This window comes from Argopecten irradians, chromosome 3, assembly GCF_041381155.1.
Source record: "Argopecten irradians isolate NY chromosome 3, Ai_NY, whole genome shotgun sequence".
Taxonomy (NCBI): Eukaryota; Metazoa; Mollusca; class Bivalvia; order Pectinida; family Pectinidae; genus Argopecten; species Argopecten irradians.
In genome coordinates this window covers 23,182,722-23,202,669 of record NC_091136.1, presented here as the reverse complement: position 1 = coordinate 23,202,669, position 19,948 = coordinate 23,182,722, and the positions used below count along the sequence as shown (strand labels likewise).

The 19,948-nt window shown below is 33.8% G+C and overlaps 1 protein-coding gene across 1 annotated transcript; it reads left to right on the top strand.

The window, feature by feature from the left end:
- Positions 1 to 5,949: 5,949 nt before the first annotated feature.
- LOC138317912 (uncharacterized) lies at positions 5,950 to 19,747 on the top strand. Its single transcript, XM_069259881.1, is given in 9 exon segments — positions 5,950 to 6,712; positions 12,044 to 12,218; positions 12,922 to 13,033; positions 14,434 to 14,525; positions 16,002 to 16,050; positions 16,380 to 16,534; positions 17,884 to 18,043; positions 18,320 to 18,415; positions 18,622 to 19,747. Coding segments are annotated over 9 exon segments (1,479 nt in total). The 5' UTR covers positions 5,950 to 6,168; the 3' UTR covers positions 18,718 to 19,747.
- Positions 19,748 to 19,948: the final 201 nt, after the last annotated feature.

Here is a 19,948-nt window from a genome sequence, read left to right as displayed (position 1 = left end):
TCCAGTCTACAGGGAATGCTGCTTACGTTAAGTTTATTGTGTAATGATCGTATTTACCGTTGTTACCGTGACGTCTGTGTAACAAAATGAACTAAACACTTTCAGGAACGCCAGCGTGTGTACAATTTATAATATAATCTACCTAATGTTGTGGTGACGTATTTACGTGATTTATTTTATGCCATTTTCTTTGTTTTTACTATATAGATTGTTACCTGTACTTAAATGGTAATTATTTTTTGCGATTTCTAATACTGTATGATAAAATATATTGGAATATCCCGTATTTGCATATTACAAAGTTATCTGCCCTTGCGGGATTGTGACGTGATGTGATTGCGATCGTAATGTCATATTTTTCGGAGAAAACGGTGTGAATTGCGCTCACAAAATAATGACATAACAATCGATACCTACCCGCAAGGGAGCCAACTAAGTTATAGCTATTAAATTAACTGCTGGTTGAAATATATTTACTCATTTTAAAGAAACATCTTAATAAAGAAACATATTAAACCGGCAACTGATATCTTGTATTGGTTTTCTGGGAAGTCTTGTCGTACTGACGGACAATATCAGCTGTTACAGATGGTAGAGTTGTGTTAATGAAAACAAGTTTTACGGTGTTTATCAAAAAGAGGGATATGCTATACATTTCTAACAGAGTGTACATGGAAATCACGGTTATTTCGTTTGATATACATAAAAATTGCCTGTAAGGAAGGCTCTTGTTTCGTTCCCCTAGCTCAGACTTGCAACATAGTCTAAAATGCTCATTATTTACATCTTCAGTATATATGGACAACTGGTTGGTATCCAATACAAACAAAACATACTGGTACAAAAACATCGGCCTTTTGTTGAATGGAAATGGTATGGAGATACATGTATGCATAATGTTTTTGTATTTCCCCGATAAATCCATGATGGTCACACTATAGTACTTAGAGAGGTCAAAATTTGTAAATCCTCTCAATTAAATAAAATTTCTGGGGACAGTGACGGTTCCTTTAATTCACTGCTGATCACTTTATCAGGACCCTGTCATACAAACACTTGCATTGGTCTTTCTAGTTCCATACGTCATTTCTTTACCACATCAGTAATATTGGAAACAAATGTCACCCTTTAGTGTTAAATAATTTGAGGTACATACAAACGTATGTTTTTTTCAGTCCTTTTAGTAAAATAAATCACCATGGTAACAAATTCTGTAAAAAGGAGGGAAATAATCATTACTTACTTTGTTGTTAATCAATCGACCAACTAATCAATATTGGTAAGATTTTCTGCAATAAATAAAACTCGCTCCATTAATTAATGCTTGATTTGATCATCATATGATAGAGGAAAAACACCTGAAAAGTATTTACATGAAAAGTTTTAACTCTTTGGGAACATTTATATCAAGAAATGACATTTTATGCAATTTACTTACACAATAAACGTTTCCAATTATATCTTTTTTTTATTTACTTATTTTTCATCCAATTGTTGAACATATTACTCAGATTGATAATAATCCAATTGATTAATATACATACCTATATTTTGGTTGAAGTATTTCACAGGTTCCTCCACGATGTATAACATACTTGTGCGCCTTACATGGATAATGCCAAACTGAGTATTAAAGATGCTTCCGCCGCTGAAATGTAATTTTTCAGTAACATAAAAAAAGGAGCAGACGATTTAGTATTTTTCTCTCATTATAAATAGTACTAACTTTGACATCAATACACCATTTTGAAAAGTTTGAGCTTAATTTTACTACTTCATATAAAAAAAGCTGAAAAAAACTTAATTGCATCCCTAAAAAATTTCCGTAGCACTATATCCTATATGGAACGAAATAATGATTGGCGCATGCACCAAAGGCGAAAAAACTTGATCTTATGTTATATTTGAATTGGAATATATATACACATAAACACAATTATTGTTCAAATCATGAATATCATTTATGCTCTGTCCGGAGGAGCATCTATAACAATGAGCCAAGAACCCCTAGTAACCGAAAATGTACTCGCAAGCATAATAACTCAAGAAATAAGAACAGGTTAAATCATAGAAGCCATGGGAGGAGTAGGGTATAGAGATGGAAAGGCGAGCATTTTTATATCAAATTCAAATTCAATTAGTTTTGTACAGATGCATGTAATATACAAATGAAATACATAGGTACATTAATTCTGACATAATCTAGACATAGATACTTGATATAAACCATAAATATTACAATATCAAATACATTCAGTTCTCCATAATAACAAAAGGCAAACAAAATGTATTAGAGAACTTACCATAACATAGCCCTTACAAAGCTGTCTAACTTCAATAGGCCAAACACCTGTCACTCTCTTATTTGACTAGCTTGGTATTTGTACCTGGCCATTCTTTAATCAATTATTAACACTTAGTAATTGAATAAGTTTAAACATTGATGGTTTGCGCCAGTAGTATGGTTCAATATACTTCATTCTAAAATTATGAAATATATTACAAATTAATATATAGTGATATTCATCTTCTGTCAAGATATATATTATATTTTGCACAAGCCTTTGTTCCCTTGGTAAAACCTATCGACCAGTCTCTATCGCTAAGTTATAAAATCAAATTATAAAATCAAATAAAACTGAAGAGCATGATTTTTAGCTAGATGTTTAAAAGAGTGTTTTTTGAAGATATATCAAGTATTTTTCTTAGATGTTACTGATGTTGAGAAGACTGGTTCTCCCAAACCTCACCGAAGCCTAAAATCAACCTGTCTTTGTGTTCGAGGTTAATTTAAGAAGCATGCAGTAAGTCAGTTCTTGCATGATTGTTCGTCACTCGAGATTTGTTAACCCCTCTCTTCGCTCAGGTGTAATAAATCCCTTATCAATCGATAGCCATGCAATAACCTTCACTTGCTGTGTTTAAAGTTAGAAATAAGTCTCAAACTGTACAACATGTTGGAGAGAGAAAAAACTCGGTCCTGGCGGGCCTTGATTTTATTCTTTCTCCTACATATTGAACAGATTTTTATGGGTTTTTTTGTTTGTTTTGTTTTTGTTTATCTCCCCCAGAACATATTTATTTTCGTTTAGATGACTTCTAGTGTCACAAGTAATATTATACTCCTTCCCGTCGTCAATATACCACCTCACTCCACAGTAAATATATTTAATTAATGCAAATGCATTAAAAGGAGTATTTAAAAAAAAATGAATAATAACAATAACACATTTGAAAATTAAAAGGTATAGAATACAGTAAAAGTAGCGAAGATGAGTACAAGGGTGCATTGCGGTCCCCACAATTTCAGAGGTGAATCAATTTCACCATTGTCAACGGCTTACGGATTGACCCGATCTATCCCAGGGTGCATTAACATTGCAGTCCCCACAATTTCACCTCTGTAAACGGCTCAGCGAAATTTCAAGATTCTTGAAAAACGTATTTCAGACACATACTAATTTCTTTAATACATATTATATGTTTCCTTTTGTATCATTTTCCTGTAAACGACTGTCAGTTCTGACATATTATAATTTGATCATTCAATATTTAACCAAACAACTATGGATTATTTTGCGAAAACACTTGATTAAATTGTAAGTAAAAAGTCACGATTTGCATACGTGAGCCGTTGACAGAGTAGACTGGTTCCCGCCTCAGTTACCTCCCTTGCGTACGCTTCACTGTGAGCGGAGCGCAGCCTGGCGGAGAGTAGAGCACTAAGGGAAGGGAACCAGTCTATTGACAGAGGCGAATGTGGGGACCGCAATGAACACTAGGAGAGATTGGGACTGACCGTCTGTTGACCTTGGGTCACAGAATATTACGTCATGACGATTGTGCACGAATGCGCCTCTTTATATATGACGTCACAATTATTGCTTTTGAAACGGCAATCGGAACTCCTCGGGCATTCTCTAAAGAATACACTCGTTTACGGAAAGTGCCGAAGGTTCCCGATTGTTGAAACGGCGGACGTCGTATGCAAATCATGACTATTTACCTACAAGTAAATCTGGTGTATCCGCAAAATAATCAGAACTGACAATCGTTTACAGGAAAATCATTCAAAAGGAAACTTACAATATGTATTTAAGAACTTTGTATGCATCCGAAATACGTTTTTCAAGAATTTTGAAGTTTCGCTGGGCCGTTTACAGAGGTGAAATCGTGGGGACCGCAATGCGCCCTGGGAGAGATTGGAGGTGAATGTGGGGATCGCAACCCTGGGAGAGATTGGTCACATCAACGTCAACAAAATCATAGGATTCGCAAACGCGGCACCCCAGGCCGGTAGCAAATCAGCGTTCAATCCGAATCTGTTTAAAATCAAAAATTTTATTATGCTAGAAAATTAATATATCATATACTACTATAGGTCTACTTTAAAGTACGTCCTTTTATTTTTAAATTGAGTCTGCCAAGGACGTATATGAGAAGGATAAGACACACTGGGTTTTGGGCAAGTACGGCGCAGGAGCTTTTGTATTTGTGCACTGACCGTGACGTTGGGCGACGACTGATTTTTCTTTTCTATCCGCCAGTGCTAGGTTTACCGTCTTACTTTCTGAAGCGTGCTGTCATTTCATGAGCTGTCGTATTATTTTAACCGAAAATCTCAGACATTTCTTCTAAATCTTCCGTCCTTAAAGCAAGTACTAAACGTTGTGAAATTTAATTAACTTTACATTGGTGTTTCGTTTGACTCGATAAGACAAGTATATGTTGAGAAAAATGGTTTTTATTCCCGGTTCATATGCGTCTCGCGTGGTGTTTAGTAGTGGGAAGAGACAGTGACGAATTCTTCTCACTTATGAATCCTTGTTGTCTTCTAATATACTGAAATAGAAAAGAAAAAAAAATGTGCTCGTTTCATTTTTTAAGTATAACTTTAATCAAGGTCGTTGTAATGTTTGTTTTATAAGCGTCTAGGAGAATAAACGTTTGCAGTAGATTTGCTCGTCGAGTTTTTAATATCCTCAAACGAATACAACCTCTCATATTCCCATACATATGTATGTTAATATGCCTATGTTTCAGGTGATTTGATATATGTTTCCATTTGTGTACAGTTCATGTATGAAATTCTACACATACATTGTAATATTGTACAGATAAATATCTTATTCTTCCAGATCACGAGTCAGACTTAAATGGTTGAGTGCATTTGACTCTGGAAATTTACTAGGTGTTTCAATGTTATGAACCCTTATCTCTACCTTTCTTGATTATCAACCTGCTGTCACATTTCATTATAAAGAATCCTATTTTAATGACATTAAACAACAATGTGGTTTGTTCTTAGCTTCGATATGAGTAAGAAATGTCAGCCATGCCATCCTCGATGCTCTAGGCTTTACTTTCACTGACGCTATATCCACCCCTGGACTATATCTAATAGTAAAACTCGAGGCAGTTCAGGGTTTAAACTGACCAATCACAGGCATGCAGACACTTCTTTTGAAGGTTTTAGAGAGCGACACCCAACTTCAAACCCACACAGTCAACCATAGAGTACCGCTATTAGATTCTTCTGATGTATAACAAAGGATCAAATATCCTGTGTCGTCTGTTGTCTTACGTTTGCTGACATATTCCAGGGGTGGATATTACGTCAGTGAGAGTGACCCCTGGAATATCCAGGTAACGCGTTAGACAATGTTCTCATTTTATGGCCCGTTTGATTCATCAAATTACAACTGCCTGCTTGAAGTAGTTGTACCACAGATTTTCGTTTCAAATATAAGTATATGTTTCACGAGTAAAACGTTAAATTTATATGTGCCGTAACTGGGCTAACCTTTTGACATGTTATTTTTGTCTTCATTAATCTATTGAAAACCATAAGTTTTGATGAATTAAGGCGTGAAAATTATGCAATGCTTTTTCACCTTGAAATGTCCTAACCACCTTGACCCGTTCTTCATACATGTCAGACTGTTTTTCGTTAGATGGAATCTAAACAAGCACGCTATCACGTTTTCTTAACACACATTTTATCAGTCACCATTATTTACTGACTTTATCTATGTAAGTTTGCCTTCATTCAAACAAAAGTGAGATAAGTCATCATGGACACTTAGCCTGACGAATAATAGATAGTTATAGTGACATTGGGTGAGTCATATGTAAGTACAGTACGTTGGCTTAGTGTAAACTTCTACAATGGCGAACGAGTACTATTCAGAGTATTTCCGTTACAAATCAGGATATTTATGGTGCGAGGAAGCAAAGGTTGACAACATTCGCCAAAATTTAAAATCGACATGTTTCCCGTCAAGCCCTTTCTTTTTGTACAGTCGAAATCAAATTCGACAAAACGTGAGACTTTATCAGGAAACTCTCCGTCGACAGAACTTTCCTTCCCAACTGAATTTCGCTGTAAAAGCAAACCCTAACCTGGCCATTTTGAAGGAGATGAAGATGCTTGGGTGTTCACTAACGCTTGTTAGTGGTATGGAGCTAAAACTAGCACTCAGCTTAAACTTCGAACCAAGTATGTTAATGTTGAATGGAAACGGGAAGGCGGACTGGGAAGTGGAAATGGCTGTGAAAGAAAATGTCTTGTTGAACATAGATGGAGCATGCAATCTTGAGCAGACGATAAGAATATGTAGAGATCAAAAACGTACAGCACGAGTTTTATTGAGAGTCAATACAAACACTATTACGGTAAGTAGACCTCAGTTCCACTGGTCACTTCATGTCTGCGGTTACATTTAATCATCCCTAGTACAAGCCCCTGGGGCCTTTTGAAATTTTAAAGGTATCTCTTTGTTCATGGGCAAAATTCAATTGTAGCTGTAACAGGTCCTTTTATAGGTTAAATTTTGTAAGGATTATGGGCACAAAAACTTGTAACTTAATACACTGCTATCTTGCGTAACTTTAAATACCTGCTTACAACCATGCAGACCGTGTATTGTATTATATGTTCATGTAAACACGCTTTAACAACTTACTGGATAATGCACGAATGATAATACTAAATTTATTTTGGGACAGTACAGACAGATTTTCCACATTTTCTCAATAGTTTCTACATGTTTTGTCAGGTCGGTAGGGGGCTATATCAACATAAAGTTCTACAAAGTGATATTAACCAAATTGATGTGACTTTTGGAGACGATTTATTAATTTGATATACATTGAACGTTATAATATGAAAATAAATATGGAGAGGGCTTATAAAGGCGTAGCCTGTTGCCCAATCCTATTGATTTATTCAATAAACTTGGTTGAAATAAAAAAAAAATGTTTTAAGTAACAAAGACTCACCAATTTCACTTGAAACAAAATAGAACACATTAGAAAGGTAAACTGCATTAAAGTACAAAATACCTCAATAACAGAAGCTAAAATCTGCAACATTTTCTATCCAAGACACAAAATACCTCAATAACAGAAGCTAAAATCTACAACATTTTCTATCCAAGACACAAAATACCTCAATAACAGAAGCTAAAATCTACAACATTTTCTATCCAAGACACAAAATACCTCAATAACAGAAGCTAAAATCTACAACTTTTTCTATCCAAGACACAAAATACCTCAATAACAGAAGCTAAAATCTACAACATTTTCTATCCAAGACACAAAATACCTCAATAACAGAAGCTAAAATCTACAACATTTTCTATCCAAGACACAAAATACCTCAATAACAGAAGCTAAAATCTACAACATTTTCTATCCAAGACACAAAATATCTCAATAATAGAAGCTAAAATCTACAACTTTTTCTATCCAAGACACAAAATACCTCAATAACAGAAGCTAAAATCTACAACTTTTTCTATCCAAGACACAAAATACCTCAATAACAGAAGCTAAAATCTACAACATTTTCTATCCAAGACACAAAATACCTCAATAACAGAAGCTAAAATCTACAACATTTTCTATCCAAGACACAAAATACCTCAATAACAGAAGCTAAAATCTGCAACATTTTCTATCCAAGACACAAAATACCTCAATAACAGAAGCTAAAATCTGCAACATTTTCTATGCAAGACACAAAATATCTCAATAACAGAAGCTAAAATCTACAACATTTTCTATGCAAGACACAAAATATCTCAATAACAGAAGCTAAAATCTACAACATTTTCTATCCAAGACACAAAATACCTCAATAACAGAAGCTAAAATCTACAACATTTTCTATGCAAGACACAAAATATCTCAATAACAGAAGCTAAAATCTGCAACATTTTCTATCCAAGACACAAAATACCTCAATAACAGAAGCTAAAATCTGCAACATTTTCTATCCAAGACACAAAATACCTCAATAACAGAAGCTAAAATCTACAACATTTTCTATCCAAGACACAAAAATACCTCAATAACAGAAGCTAAAATCTACAACATTTTCTATCCAAGACACAAAATACCTCAATAACAGAAGCTAAAATCTGCAACATTTTCTATCCAAGACACAAAATACCTCAATAACAGAAGCTAAAATCTGCAACATTTTCTATCCAAGACACAAAATACCTCAATAACAGAAGCTAAAATACTACAACATTTTCTATCCAAGACACAAAATACCTCAATAACAGAAGCTAAAATCTACAACAACATTTTCTATCCTATCAAGACACAAAATACCTCAAACAAACTAAAATTAAAATCTGCAACATTTTCTATCCAAGACTACAACAACATACCAAACAAAAATACCAGAAGCTAAAATCTACAACATTTTCTATCCAAGACACAAAATACCTCAATAACAGAAGCTAAAATCTACAAACATTTTCTATCCAAGACACAAAATACCTCAATAACAGAAGCTAAAATCTACAACATTTTCTATCCAAGACACAAAATACCTCAATAACAGAAGCTAAAATCTACAACATTTTTCTATCCAAGACACAAAATACCTCAATAACAGAAGCTAAAATCTACAACATTTTCTATCCAAGACACAAAATACCTCAATAACAGAAGCTAAAATCTACAACATTTTCTATCCAAGACACAAAATACCTCAATAACAGAAGCTAAAATCTACAACATTTTCTATCCAAGACACAAAATACCTCAATAACAGAAGCTAAAATCTGCAACATTTTCTATGCAAGACACAAAATACCTCAATAACAGAAGCTAAAATCTACAACATTTTCTATCCAAGACACAAAATACCTCAATAACAGAAGCTAAAATCTACAACATTTTCTATCCAAGACACAAAATAACAAAATATCAACTAAACAGAAAGCACAAAATAAAATCTAAAAATCTGCAACATTTTCTATCCAAGACACAAAATACCTCAATAACAGAAGCTAAAATCTACAACATTTTCTATCCAAGACACAAAATACCTCAATAACAGAAGCTAAAATCTACAACATTTTCTATCCAAGACACAAAATACCTCAATAACAGAAGCTAAAATCTACAACATTTTCTATCCAAGACACAAAATATCTCAATAACAGAAGCTAAAATCTACAACATTTTCTATCCAAGACACAAAATACCTCAATAACAGAAGCTAAAATCTACAACATTTTCTATCCAAGACACAAAATATCTCAATAACAGAAGCTAAAATCTACAACATTTTCTATCCAAGACACACCTTAACGCAAAGCTATAATCTGCCAACATTTTCAATAACAGAAGCTAAAATCCTATATCTCAAGCAAGACACAACAATATCAAGACACAATTATATCTGCGAATAACAGAAGCTAAAATCTAACATTAATCTACACAAAATACGGATCATTACCAGAAGCTACAACATTTTCTATCCACAAGACACAAAATACCTCAATAACGAAGCTAAAATCTACAACATTTTCTATCCAAGACACAAAATACCTCAATAACAGAAGCTAAAATCTACAACATTTTCTATCCAAGACACAAAATACCTCAATAACAGAAGCTAAAATCTACAACATTTTCTATATCCAAGACACTACCAAACAAAAAATCTCAACATTTCTATCAAGACACAAATACTCAATAACAGAAGCTAAAATCTACAACATTTTCTATCCAAGACACAAAATACACTCAATAACAGAAGCTAAAATCTACAACATTTTCTATCCAAGACACAAAATACCTCAATAACAGAAGCTAAAATCTACAACATTTTCTATCCAAGACACAAAATCCTCAATAACAGAAGCTAAAATCACAACATTTTCTATCTCACAAAATACCTCAATAACAGAAGCTAAAATCTACAACATTTCTATCCAAGACACAAAATTTTTTCTAAACATTTCTATCCAAGACACAAAATAACTATCTCAATAACAGAAGCTAAAATCTACAACATTTTCTATCCAAGACACAAAATACCTCAATAACAGAAGCTAAAATCTACAACATTTTCTATCCAAGACACAAAATACCTCAATAACAGAAGCTAAAATCTACAACATTTTCTATCCAAGACACAAAATACCTCAATAACAGAAGCTAAAATCTACAACATTTTCTATCCAAGACACAAAATACCTCAATAATAGAAGCTAAAATCTACAACTTTTTCTATCCAAGACACAAAATACCTCAATAACAGAAGCTAAAATCTACAACTTTTCTATCCAAGACACAAAATACCTCAATAACAGAATCTAAATCTACAACATTTTCTATCCAAGACACAAAATACCTCAATAACAGAAGCTAAAATCTACAACATTTTTCTATCCAAGACACAAAATATCCTCAATAACAGAAGCTAAAATCTACAACTTTTTCTATCCAAGACACAAATATCCTCAATAACAGAAGCTAAAATCTACAACTTTTTCTATCCAAGACACAAAAATATCTCAATAATAGAAGCTAAAATCTACAACTTTTTCTATCCAAGACACAAAATATCTCAATAACAGAAGCTAAAATCTACAACATTTTCTATCCAAGACACAAAATATCTCAATAATAGAAGCTAAAATCTACAACATTTTCTATCCAAGACACAAAATACCTCATAAAGAATAACAGAAGCACAAAAATCTACAACATTTTCTATCCAAGACACAAAAATACCTCAATAACAGAAGCTAAAATCTACAACATCATTTTCTATCCAAGACACAAAATATCTCAATAATAGAAGCTAAAATCTACAACTTTTCTATCCAAGACACAAAATACCTCAATAACAGAAGCTAAAATCTGCAACATTTTCTATGCAAGACACAAAATATCTCAATAATAGAAGCTAAATCTACAACTTTTCTATCCAAGACACAAAATACCTCAATAACAGAAGCTAAAATCTACAACTTTTTCTATCCAAGACACAAAATACCTCAATAATAGAAGCTAAAATCTACAACATTTTCTATCCAAGACACAAAATACCTCAATAACAGAAGCTAAAATCTACAACATTTTCTTTCCAAGACACAAAACATCTCAATAACAGAAGCTAAAATCTACAACATTTTCTATCCAAGACACAAAACATCTCAATAACAGAAGCTAAAATCTACAACATTTTCTATCCAAACACAAAATACCTCAATAACAGACAACAACATTCATCTCAATAACAGAAGCTAAAATCTACAACATTTTCTATCCAAGACACAAAATACCTCAATAACAGAAGCTAAAATCTTACAACTTTTTCTATCCAAGACAAATAAAAGAGAACAATACGCGATAGTTGTGGGGTGATTAGTCATTAGTAGTAGGTGTCTTTTCCAACTATAATTCACCTCCTTAACATACCATATTATCTATACATTTTCACAAAGATATACAATAAAAGACACCAAATATTCCCATATAATACAATTATGATTATGTTTGATTTGTGTTATGATTATTTTTGGTTTATGTTAGTATTATGTTAGTATTATGTTATGATTATGTTTGGTTTATGTTAGTATTATGTTTTATGTTTGGATTAATTATGTTATGTTAGGATATGTTAGATTATTTTGGTTTATGTTAGTAGTATTATGTTTGGATTATGTTTTGTTTTTTTATCTTATGACAGGCAAATATCCGGTACGACATTTGGATGACATACTAGATGATCAAACAGGCAAAATTGCAGTTCACAAATTCGGTACAGACATCGAGGAATTGAAGACGATATGTACATACTAGATATGATCAAACAGGCGTCAGGTAAGCACGTACACACTTGGATCAGAAGCGTTACACTGTCACATTGGATCAACCATTGAAGACGTAACTATGTACAGGTAAGTCACGTGTTACACTGTCACATTGGATCAACCATTGAAGACGTAACTGTGTACAGGTAAGTCACGTGTTACACTGTCACATTGGATCAACCATTGAAGACGTAACTGTGTACAGGTAAGTCACGTGTTACACTGTCACATTGGATCAACCATTGAAGACGTAACTGTGTACAGGTAAGTCACGTGTTACACTGTCACATTGGATCAACCATTGAAGACGTAACTGTGTACAGGTAAGTCACGTGTTACACTGTCACATTGGATCAACCATTGAAGACGTAACTGTGTACAGGTAAGTCACGTGTTACACTGTCACATTGGATCAACCATTGAAGACGTAACTGTGTACAGGTAAGTCACGTGTTTTTGGGGTTCATTAACAAGTTAAGCTACTCGGAAATAAAACTCACTAAACAATTATAGTTTATGGAATGAGAATTTTAAATAGATGGCTAATTTGTCTACATTCTTAGATATTATTTGTATATGTGTTGTGTTGTTTTTATCATAAATGCAAATTCGACAGAATCGTTTGATGTTATTTATTGGACTGATTTGTAGTGTTCTCGGCTTTTTGTATAATTTGTTCCTAAATACATATTTCATCTTATACAATATGGAAAATTAATAATTTCTCATAAAATAATTCTTAAACAATCTTTTAAACATTAATCCCATACTTAAAAGAACTATATTCCAGAAAAACTGTTAAACTCCTGGTTGCAAAATTTGAGGATTTAAAAACAAAGGGTTTCTCAGGAATGAAGTATTTAAACGTCGGAGGTGGATTGGGTATTCCTTACACAAAACATGTAAGTACATATATCTCATACGTGTGATATAGTGATCTACAAAAACACGTAAGCACATATGTCTAAAACGTCAGATTAAGATATATAGTTCTCATTTGATCTGAAGGTCTCTTTTTCCCAAAACTTCGAAACCGATTAATGATTTTGATATGACCCCTAAAACTGCCTAGTATGTGTCCGCGAAAGGTCTTACTGGGTTTAGGTCTAGGCAGTGAAACAAGAAACTATAGTTACTACAACGAACATGAACTAGCACGCAAAATACCAAATAACTGCTAGTAATAGGTCCTTACCCCATCCTCGATACTCCAGGGGTTACTATAACTGACGTTATATCCACCCCTTGACTATCTCAAAGCAAAACTGAATGCAGCTCAGAAGAAAAAACTTGAATCAATCACAAGACTACAGAGAGAGCGACGTCCAACTTCAAAGCAACACAGTCAACCACAATGTATCGTTATTCGGAAGGCCTGTTCTGTTGCCTGCAGTTTTACTAGGAGATAGTCCTGGGAAGGATATAGCATCAGTGATAATAATCCCTGGAGTATTGAAGATGCCCAGATATATAGAACACACTTAATCTGTTGTCAATGGTGGAGGAAAACAGCCTAATGGGAAACGACTGTGTCATCCTGTGACAACAAAACCAACAAACATCGCCCCTAGCTTAAACCGAACTCCCAACTACCAAGCGTGATTAGTCGGTCACCCATGACACCTGATATCATCCCAATTATATTACAACAAACTTTTTATCATATTTCAAAATAATTAAATTTTATTTGTTACGAGCTTTTTTATTGGCTGAAACGTTTACTTTATCAGCCCTTAAAGGAAAAAAAATGGCGTCGCCGTTTGTAACGTTACTTCTGATTGGCTAAGATGACGGCGTAATGATTTCATAGACAAAAGAGTCCCAAAATGAATTTTGAATATTGAAGAGATTATCTTTAGTAAATTGAATTATAAGGATTAATTTGAATACATTTCTATGTTATGGAGATATAACACAAAAATCCGAGTGTGTTCTCATCATAAACTGCTTCGCGGCTTATTTAGAGTACATTCAGATTTTTGTGTTATATCTCCATAACATAAAAAATCTATTCAAGTTATTCCTTAAACAGTCTATAAATATTTGTGGATGTCTTGATGATGTCGTTAATGTCATTATTGTAATTCCTTTTTTGCACTAACAGTGAATCCAAGCAGAATGGTCAATAAAGAAATAGAAAAAGAGGTTAATGTCTGGTTAAAATCAGCACATATCAATGTCGAGAGACGATAATAAAAGTATTTAGTGGTTTGTGTTATGACCATCTGAAGACATCTTATTTCTATTTGTGGTCAATATGAAACGCTGCTTAGATGTATTAGGTGGTATTGTATGGTTTCAGGCAGCTAGAACATCCAAGTCCCTGTCTATCAACAGCAATCGGTTGGAAGAGGATTCAGAGACAAACGACCAGTCTGATTCAGAATGCTCTGGGTATGTGTTATAGTGTTTTACACACAATGGTATCTGGTTTCATAAAAGATGAGAACTACGAACAAATCAACAAATGAAGAACCACGAACACATCATCAAAATTAACTACGAACTTATCTACACAAAATGTACATGTAATACAAGTTTATCTTACCAGGACAAGTAAAGACTTGTCGAGTGATCTCTAAGGGTAGAACTGTTTTTTTGTTTTTTTGTTTTTTGTTTGTTTTTTTTTTTTTTTGGGGGGGGGGGGGGGGAGGGGGGGGGGCTAGATCAAAACTTTATATATCAAAGGATAGATAATGAAATTGTTCTATATATTAAACATTTTATTTACAAAACAAGATGCATGGTTACATAGTTCATGAAATGTTACGGTTTTTTTAAACTCTATCAAAGAATATTACTATGTTCAAAAGAACATAGCATATGGAAAAGGTGAAATAAAAAATAGAAATGGCAATAATGGATAAAACTAGTTGAACTTGTAAACCCCTGATAATTTGTCCACATCTTTAAATGGAAATGAAATAACGCTCGCTATTTATTATTTGTATTTCATGTATTATGCTTGTATAACCTATATATCTGTGAACTAATATCTAGTGTCTGTCATTTTTTCTTCTCTCCATTTTACTCTCTTTATCCTTATTTACTTATTTTTCATACAGAACTGATTGAAGTATTTTTAGACATCATATCTATTTTTCTTAAGTCACATCCTTCTTCATATCCTTATTTCCATTTCCCTCATACCCCTTTCTCATTTCTTTCTCTTTTTAACCCCCTCCCTTCTCATTAATATATATATTTTTTTAAATATATTTGCTAGTGTATGAAAGAGAGCGAAATGCCAGTAAGAAAGAAAGTGGGGATGCGTGAAATTAAAATGTATATGTGGCAATCATATTTTTTGTTAAAACGTTGTTTATAAAATAATTTGTCTTATTTGTTTTCATACTAAATCCGACTTTCTGATAGTCAGATTCTTTTTCTTCATATAAAATGAAGAAAAATCCCAAGATTGGCTTGAAACCTCGACGTTATCATAATAGAGACGTCGACGTTGCGTATTGATTTAGAAAAAAATAATCGATTGGAAAATAAATGGAATAGTACGTTTAAACGCATTTATGTTATCAAGTTGTGTGAAAAATAAATTATAAGCATTGATGTATCTATGAAAAATAAAATATAAGCATTGATGTATCTATTGTTTAATAAAAGGTTTTTTTTTAAACATGAAAACCTTATTCTGACGAAGTGATTACTGTAAACCATCTTAAGTTTTTGTGTAATAAAAATTCGCGTATAAAATAAACCACGGCGAGAAAGTACAATAAAACGTTTAAATAATTGTAAATAAAAAATCAAGTCGTCTCGAAAATCAGTTGGTATACAGTATGGGGTTAAAGAATCATGGTTGTTGTTCAACATTATTGGAATAAGAAAACATTACAGATTTTGATTTTACAGTGGTAAGCCACAGTCAGTGCAGTCTTCTAAATCGGATAAAGTCCCTGCCGTAAGTATTTGTAAACATTTGTAATTAATGTTTACATGATGTTGATACATTATAAAATCAATAATTTGTATAAAACTAATCATACAGATATCAAACACAATACACCGTTTCGTACCATGTTTATTACAAGTACACATTTTTGGATTTTTTTTGGTCTTAAGTTTGCTTTTTGTTTCTTTGTTGCTGTTTTTTAATATGGTTTATTGTAAGTGACCTAGTCATATATAATCTATCGCAGACGACAATTTTAATGCAAGATTGATATTCATTTTAAAGATCACGCATTATCAGAAATTCACATCAATATGCACATGAACTTAATTTTACAGTCTGGCCACCCGTCTCCTGCGGATCTCGTGGCCTCGTTTTCAGACCTGATTAAAGACGACATGGTAGTGATACTGGAGCCCGGCAGGTCATTTGTTGGTAACGCCGCCATCTTAGTAACGTCTGTATACGGCTGTAAGAAAAGTGGCAACAAGAAGTGAGGATATAACACTTTGATGATAGAACAGAATTGGCCACCTCATTTTATAGGACTGGCCGTCTCCTATTATAGGAATTGCCTATTATAGGATTGGCAACCTCATTTTATAGGACTTACCGCCTCCTTTTATAGTTATTGCCTGTTATAGGATTGGCCACCTCATTTTATAGGACTGACCGCCTCCTATTATAGTAATTGCCTATTATAGGATTGGCCAACTCATTTTATAGGACTGACCGCCTCCTATTAAAGGAATTATCTATTATAGAATTGGCCAACTCCATTTATATGAATTGCCACCTCCTATTATAGGAATTGCCTATTATAGGATTGACAAACTCTTATTAGAAGAATGACCACCTCCTATTATAAGGATGGCCACTTCCTATTAAAAGAATTGCCATCTCCTGTTATAAGAATGACCACCTCCTATTATAGGAATGGCCATCTTCTGTTATAGGAATGACTATTATAGGATAGCCCGAGAAACTCTGACCCTGATACCAGACTTTAATATTATGACAGATGATGTCTAGTGTAGGACCAGATCGCACTTCTACATGAAAAGGTGGAATTCATCGACACCGTGTGGTATCTCCTATTCAGACTACGTACAAAACATTACCACCGAGAAGCGCCAACTTGGTCTTTTCAACAAATGAATAATTTATCTACTCATAGCCATCTTTTACATGCACGTTATATTGTGTCAACTCAGAAGTTTCTTTTTTGCAACATTGAATTTACCGCCTCATCGTCGCTATATTCTCATAATATGCATATCGTCTTAAATCTCGATGGTTTGCTATGGGTAGATAAATTATTCATTTGTTGATTATACTAAGGTAATTGGAGCTTCTCTTTGCAAGTAAAGATGGTATTTCAAGTTTAAGGTCTACATCGATAGCAGATGATCATGTATCTAGGAAAACATTAGTAGAGACAATTACAATTGTAATTGATAAACCAAATTCCAACAGTGTCTGCGAAAACACGACTACAGCAAAACGTTATTTAAAATTCAGAATAATTTTGATTTTAGTAACAAAACCATAGTCAGTATTGGAAGTAAATAACAAAATGGCGTCCGTTCTCAGTTCCCAATCGCTGTAAAAATTCGTCTAATTCTATTTTATAGTCTTTGAAGCCGCTGTAGTCATAAACACTACTAAGTCGATTGATATTTCATCCATTTATGACAGTGTATTATCTATTCCTAAAAAAACCTGTGTAATTATATACGTTTTCCCCGTTATATTTCACCAGAGGACAATATTATAGTTGTGATACTAAAACTAAGGCTAAGGATACACTCTTCCACGTCTATTACTTCCTCTATTCTTCAGCTACATTACTATAGACGGAGGTATGACAGACGTTATCCGACCGTGCCTGTATGGGGCCTATCATCATATCGACCTCATCGAACCCACCAGAGATTTGGCGGGAAAACGACTGTATGACGTTGTGGGACCCGTGTGTGAATGTGGGGATTTCCTGGGAAAGGTAACAGGCTCATGTTACACTTGTAGCAATGTATAGTTATGTTCACGTTTTTATCTGAGGATATTACTTATATTCAATGATTTAGACGTATTGTATAATCATACTAATACTTCCCGCAATATCAGCAAATTCACGCTTGTTAGGGTGTTTGGAACTTTGAAAGCGTTCATCTTAGATTTGGATTTAGGTACTGAATGTGCAAATGTCTCTAAACAGCGGCTTTCCTCAACACAAAATCACCATATTTTTGTTGATATATCATATATGGATTTCTAGGACCGATACTTGAGCACGCCTCACTGCGGATGTGGACTTGCAGTGTTTGATGTCGGAGCTTACTGTTCGTCACAAGCATCGAACTATAACCTTCGTGTGAGTTGACCGTTTATCATCATCCTTGAAGTTATACTGAGTATTAACGTTGATTGTTGCTTGTTGGTAATATTTCTCAAAGTATATCATTGATAATATGAACAGGTATTCTTTTCTCTAACAATGCATTCAATATAGAATAACGATTCAGTTCATTTGAAAGTCAATCAGTAGAAACAGACAGTTCCTTTTGCTTTCTGTTAAAGCTCCGGCCAGCGGAGGTAATGGTGGATGGAAAGACTTGGACATTGGTCAGACGTCCAGACAGTTTCGATGACCTAGTTAGGCCATATATGATGTGAGCAAGTGAAGGCATTCATTTCTATTTTTACATCTTACCACATATTATGTTGTATTTTTGTTTGATAGTATCGCCGTCAGGTAGACGACTGTAATGTTAAGCTATGCATGTTAAACTTCTAGAGGCTAGCATTGTTGTAAGTAGAGGACACTAGTTTCGTTGCCCTGTAGTATATAAAACCACGACTTCGTCTAGAAGTTTTACTCATACCCCAGATGATTAACGTGAACGTACGTTAAACCCCCTAAACTAAACTAAGCTAGAAATGTTCTCATAGTTGTTCGAGCTGACAAGGTGAAAACATCCAATACAATACTAATATACACTGTATGAATGAGCCTGAACAAGGCTTGCTTATCTGCATAAGTTGTTGATAACTTGCGGTAGGGTAGAGTACGGAGATAGGTGTGCCTTAACAAGGCTTCCTTCCTCCGCGTTAATACTCTTGTAAGTTGATTAATACTGAAGCCTTGAGATTGCTTATTACATGAATCAGTGAGAGTGATTGTGATTACTCAGTAAAATTAAGCGCTCGGTAACAGGCCTAAGAGGAAAAGAAAAAAATTACATATATTCTTCATTGACCTGTTGTACGCGAGTGTTAGGGATCATCGAATCATCCCAAGTAGGGGAGACTACTCATATTCACTAAGGTAGCACTCAGTTTTGTTAATCATATAATCAGTTCTCTTATCTGTAGAATTGTGTCTTTCTGTATAATTTTTAATTATATGATCATGATCACAGAGATGCACTGAGTGATCATTATTTATAATTGTGATATTACATGTAGAGTATTTAGGGATAGTTGTTATATTTGAACATAGCAAGACGAGCTGTTTATATATGTATATATTTCCACTGATCGTTGCTTGATTACAACAGTACATTATCCACCGTATAGATCATCAGTGTGACTGATTTGGAACCGGTAAATGTCACATAATTTGGTGGGTAGCGGTAGTGATCATGTCTATATCTCTATGTTGTTTGAGTACGTTGTTTCAAATAAAATCTTATTCTAGATTTAACTGTAATTTTGTTGTTAATATTATGACTGATGACACATCTTGCTCTCAGTTGAGAGACTCTAGAGATGGATTTTGGTGAGGATAGTAGACAGGGATTTCACTCAACATCAAAGCTAAATATGTCAAAGGGGAGCAGTCATTACAGAGCTCCGGGGATAACATGTATGTATGGAGATGGCAGAACTTCTGAAGCAAAGGTAG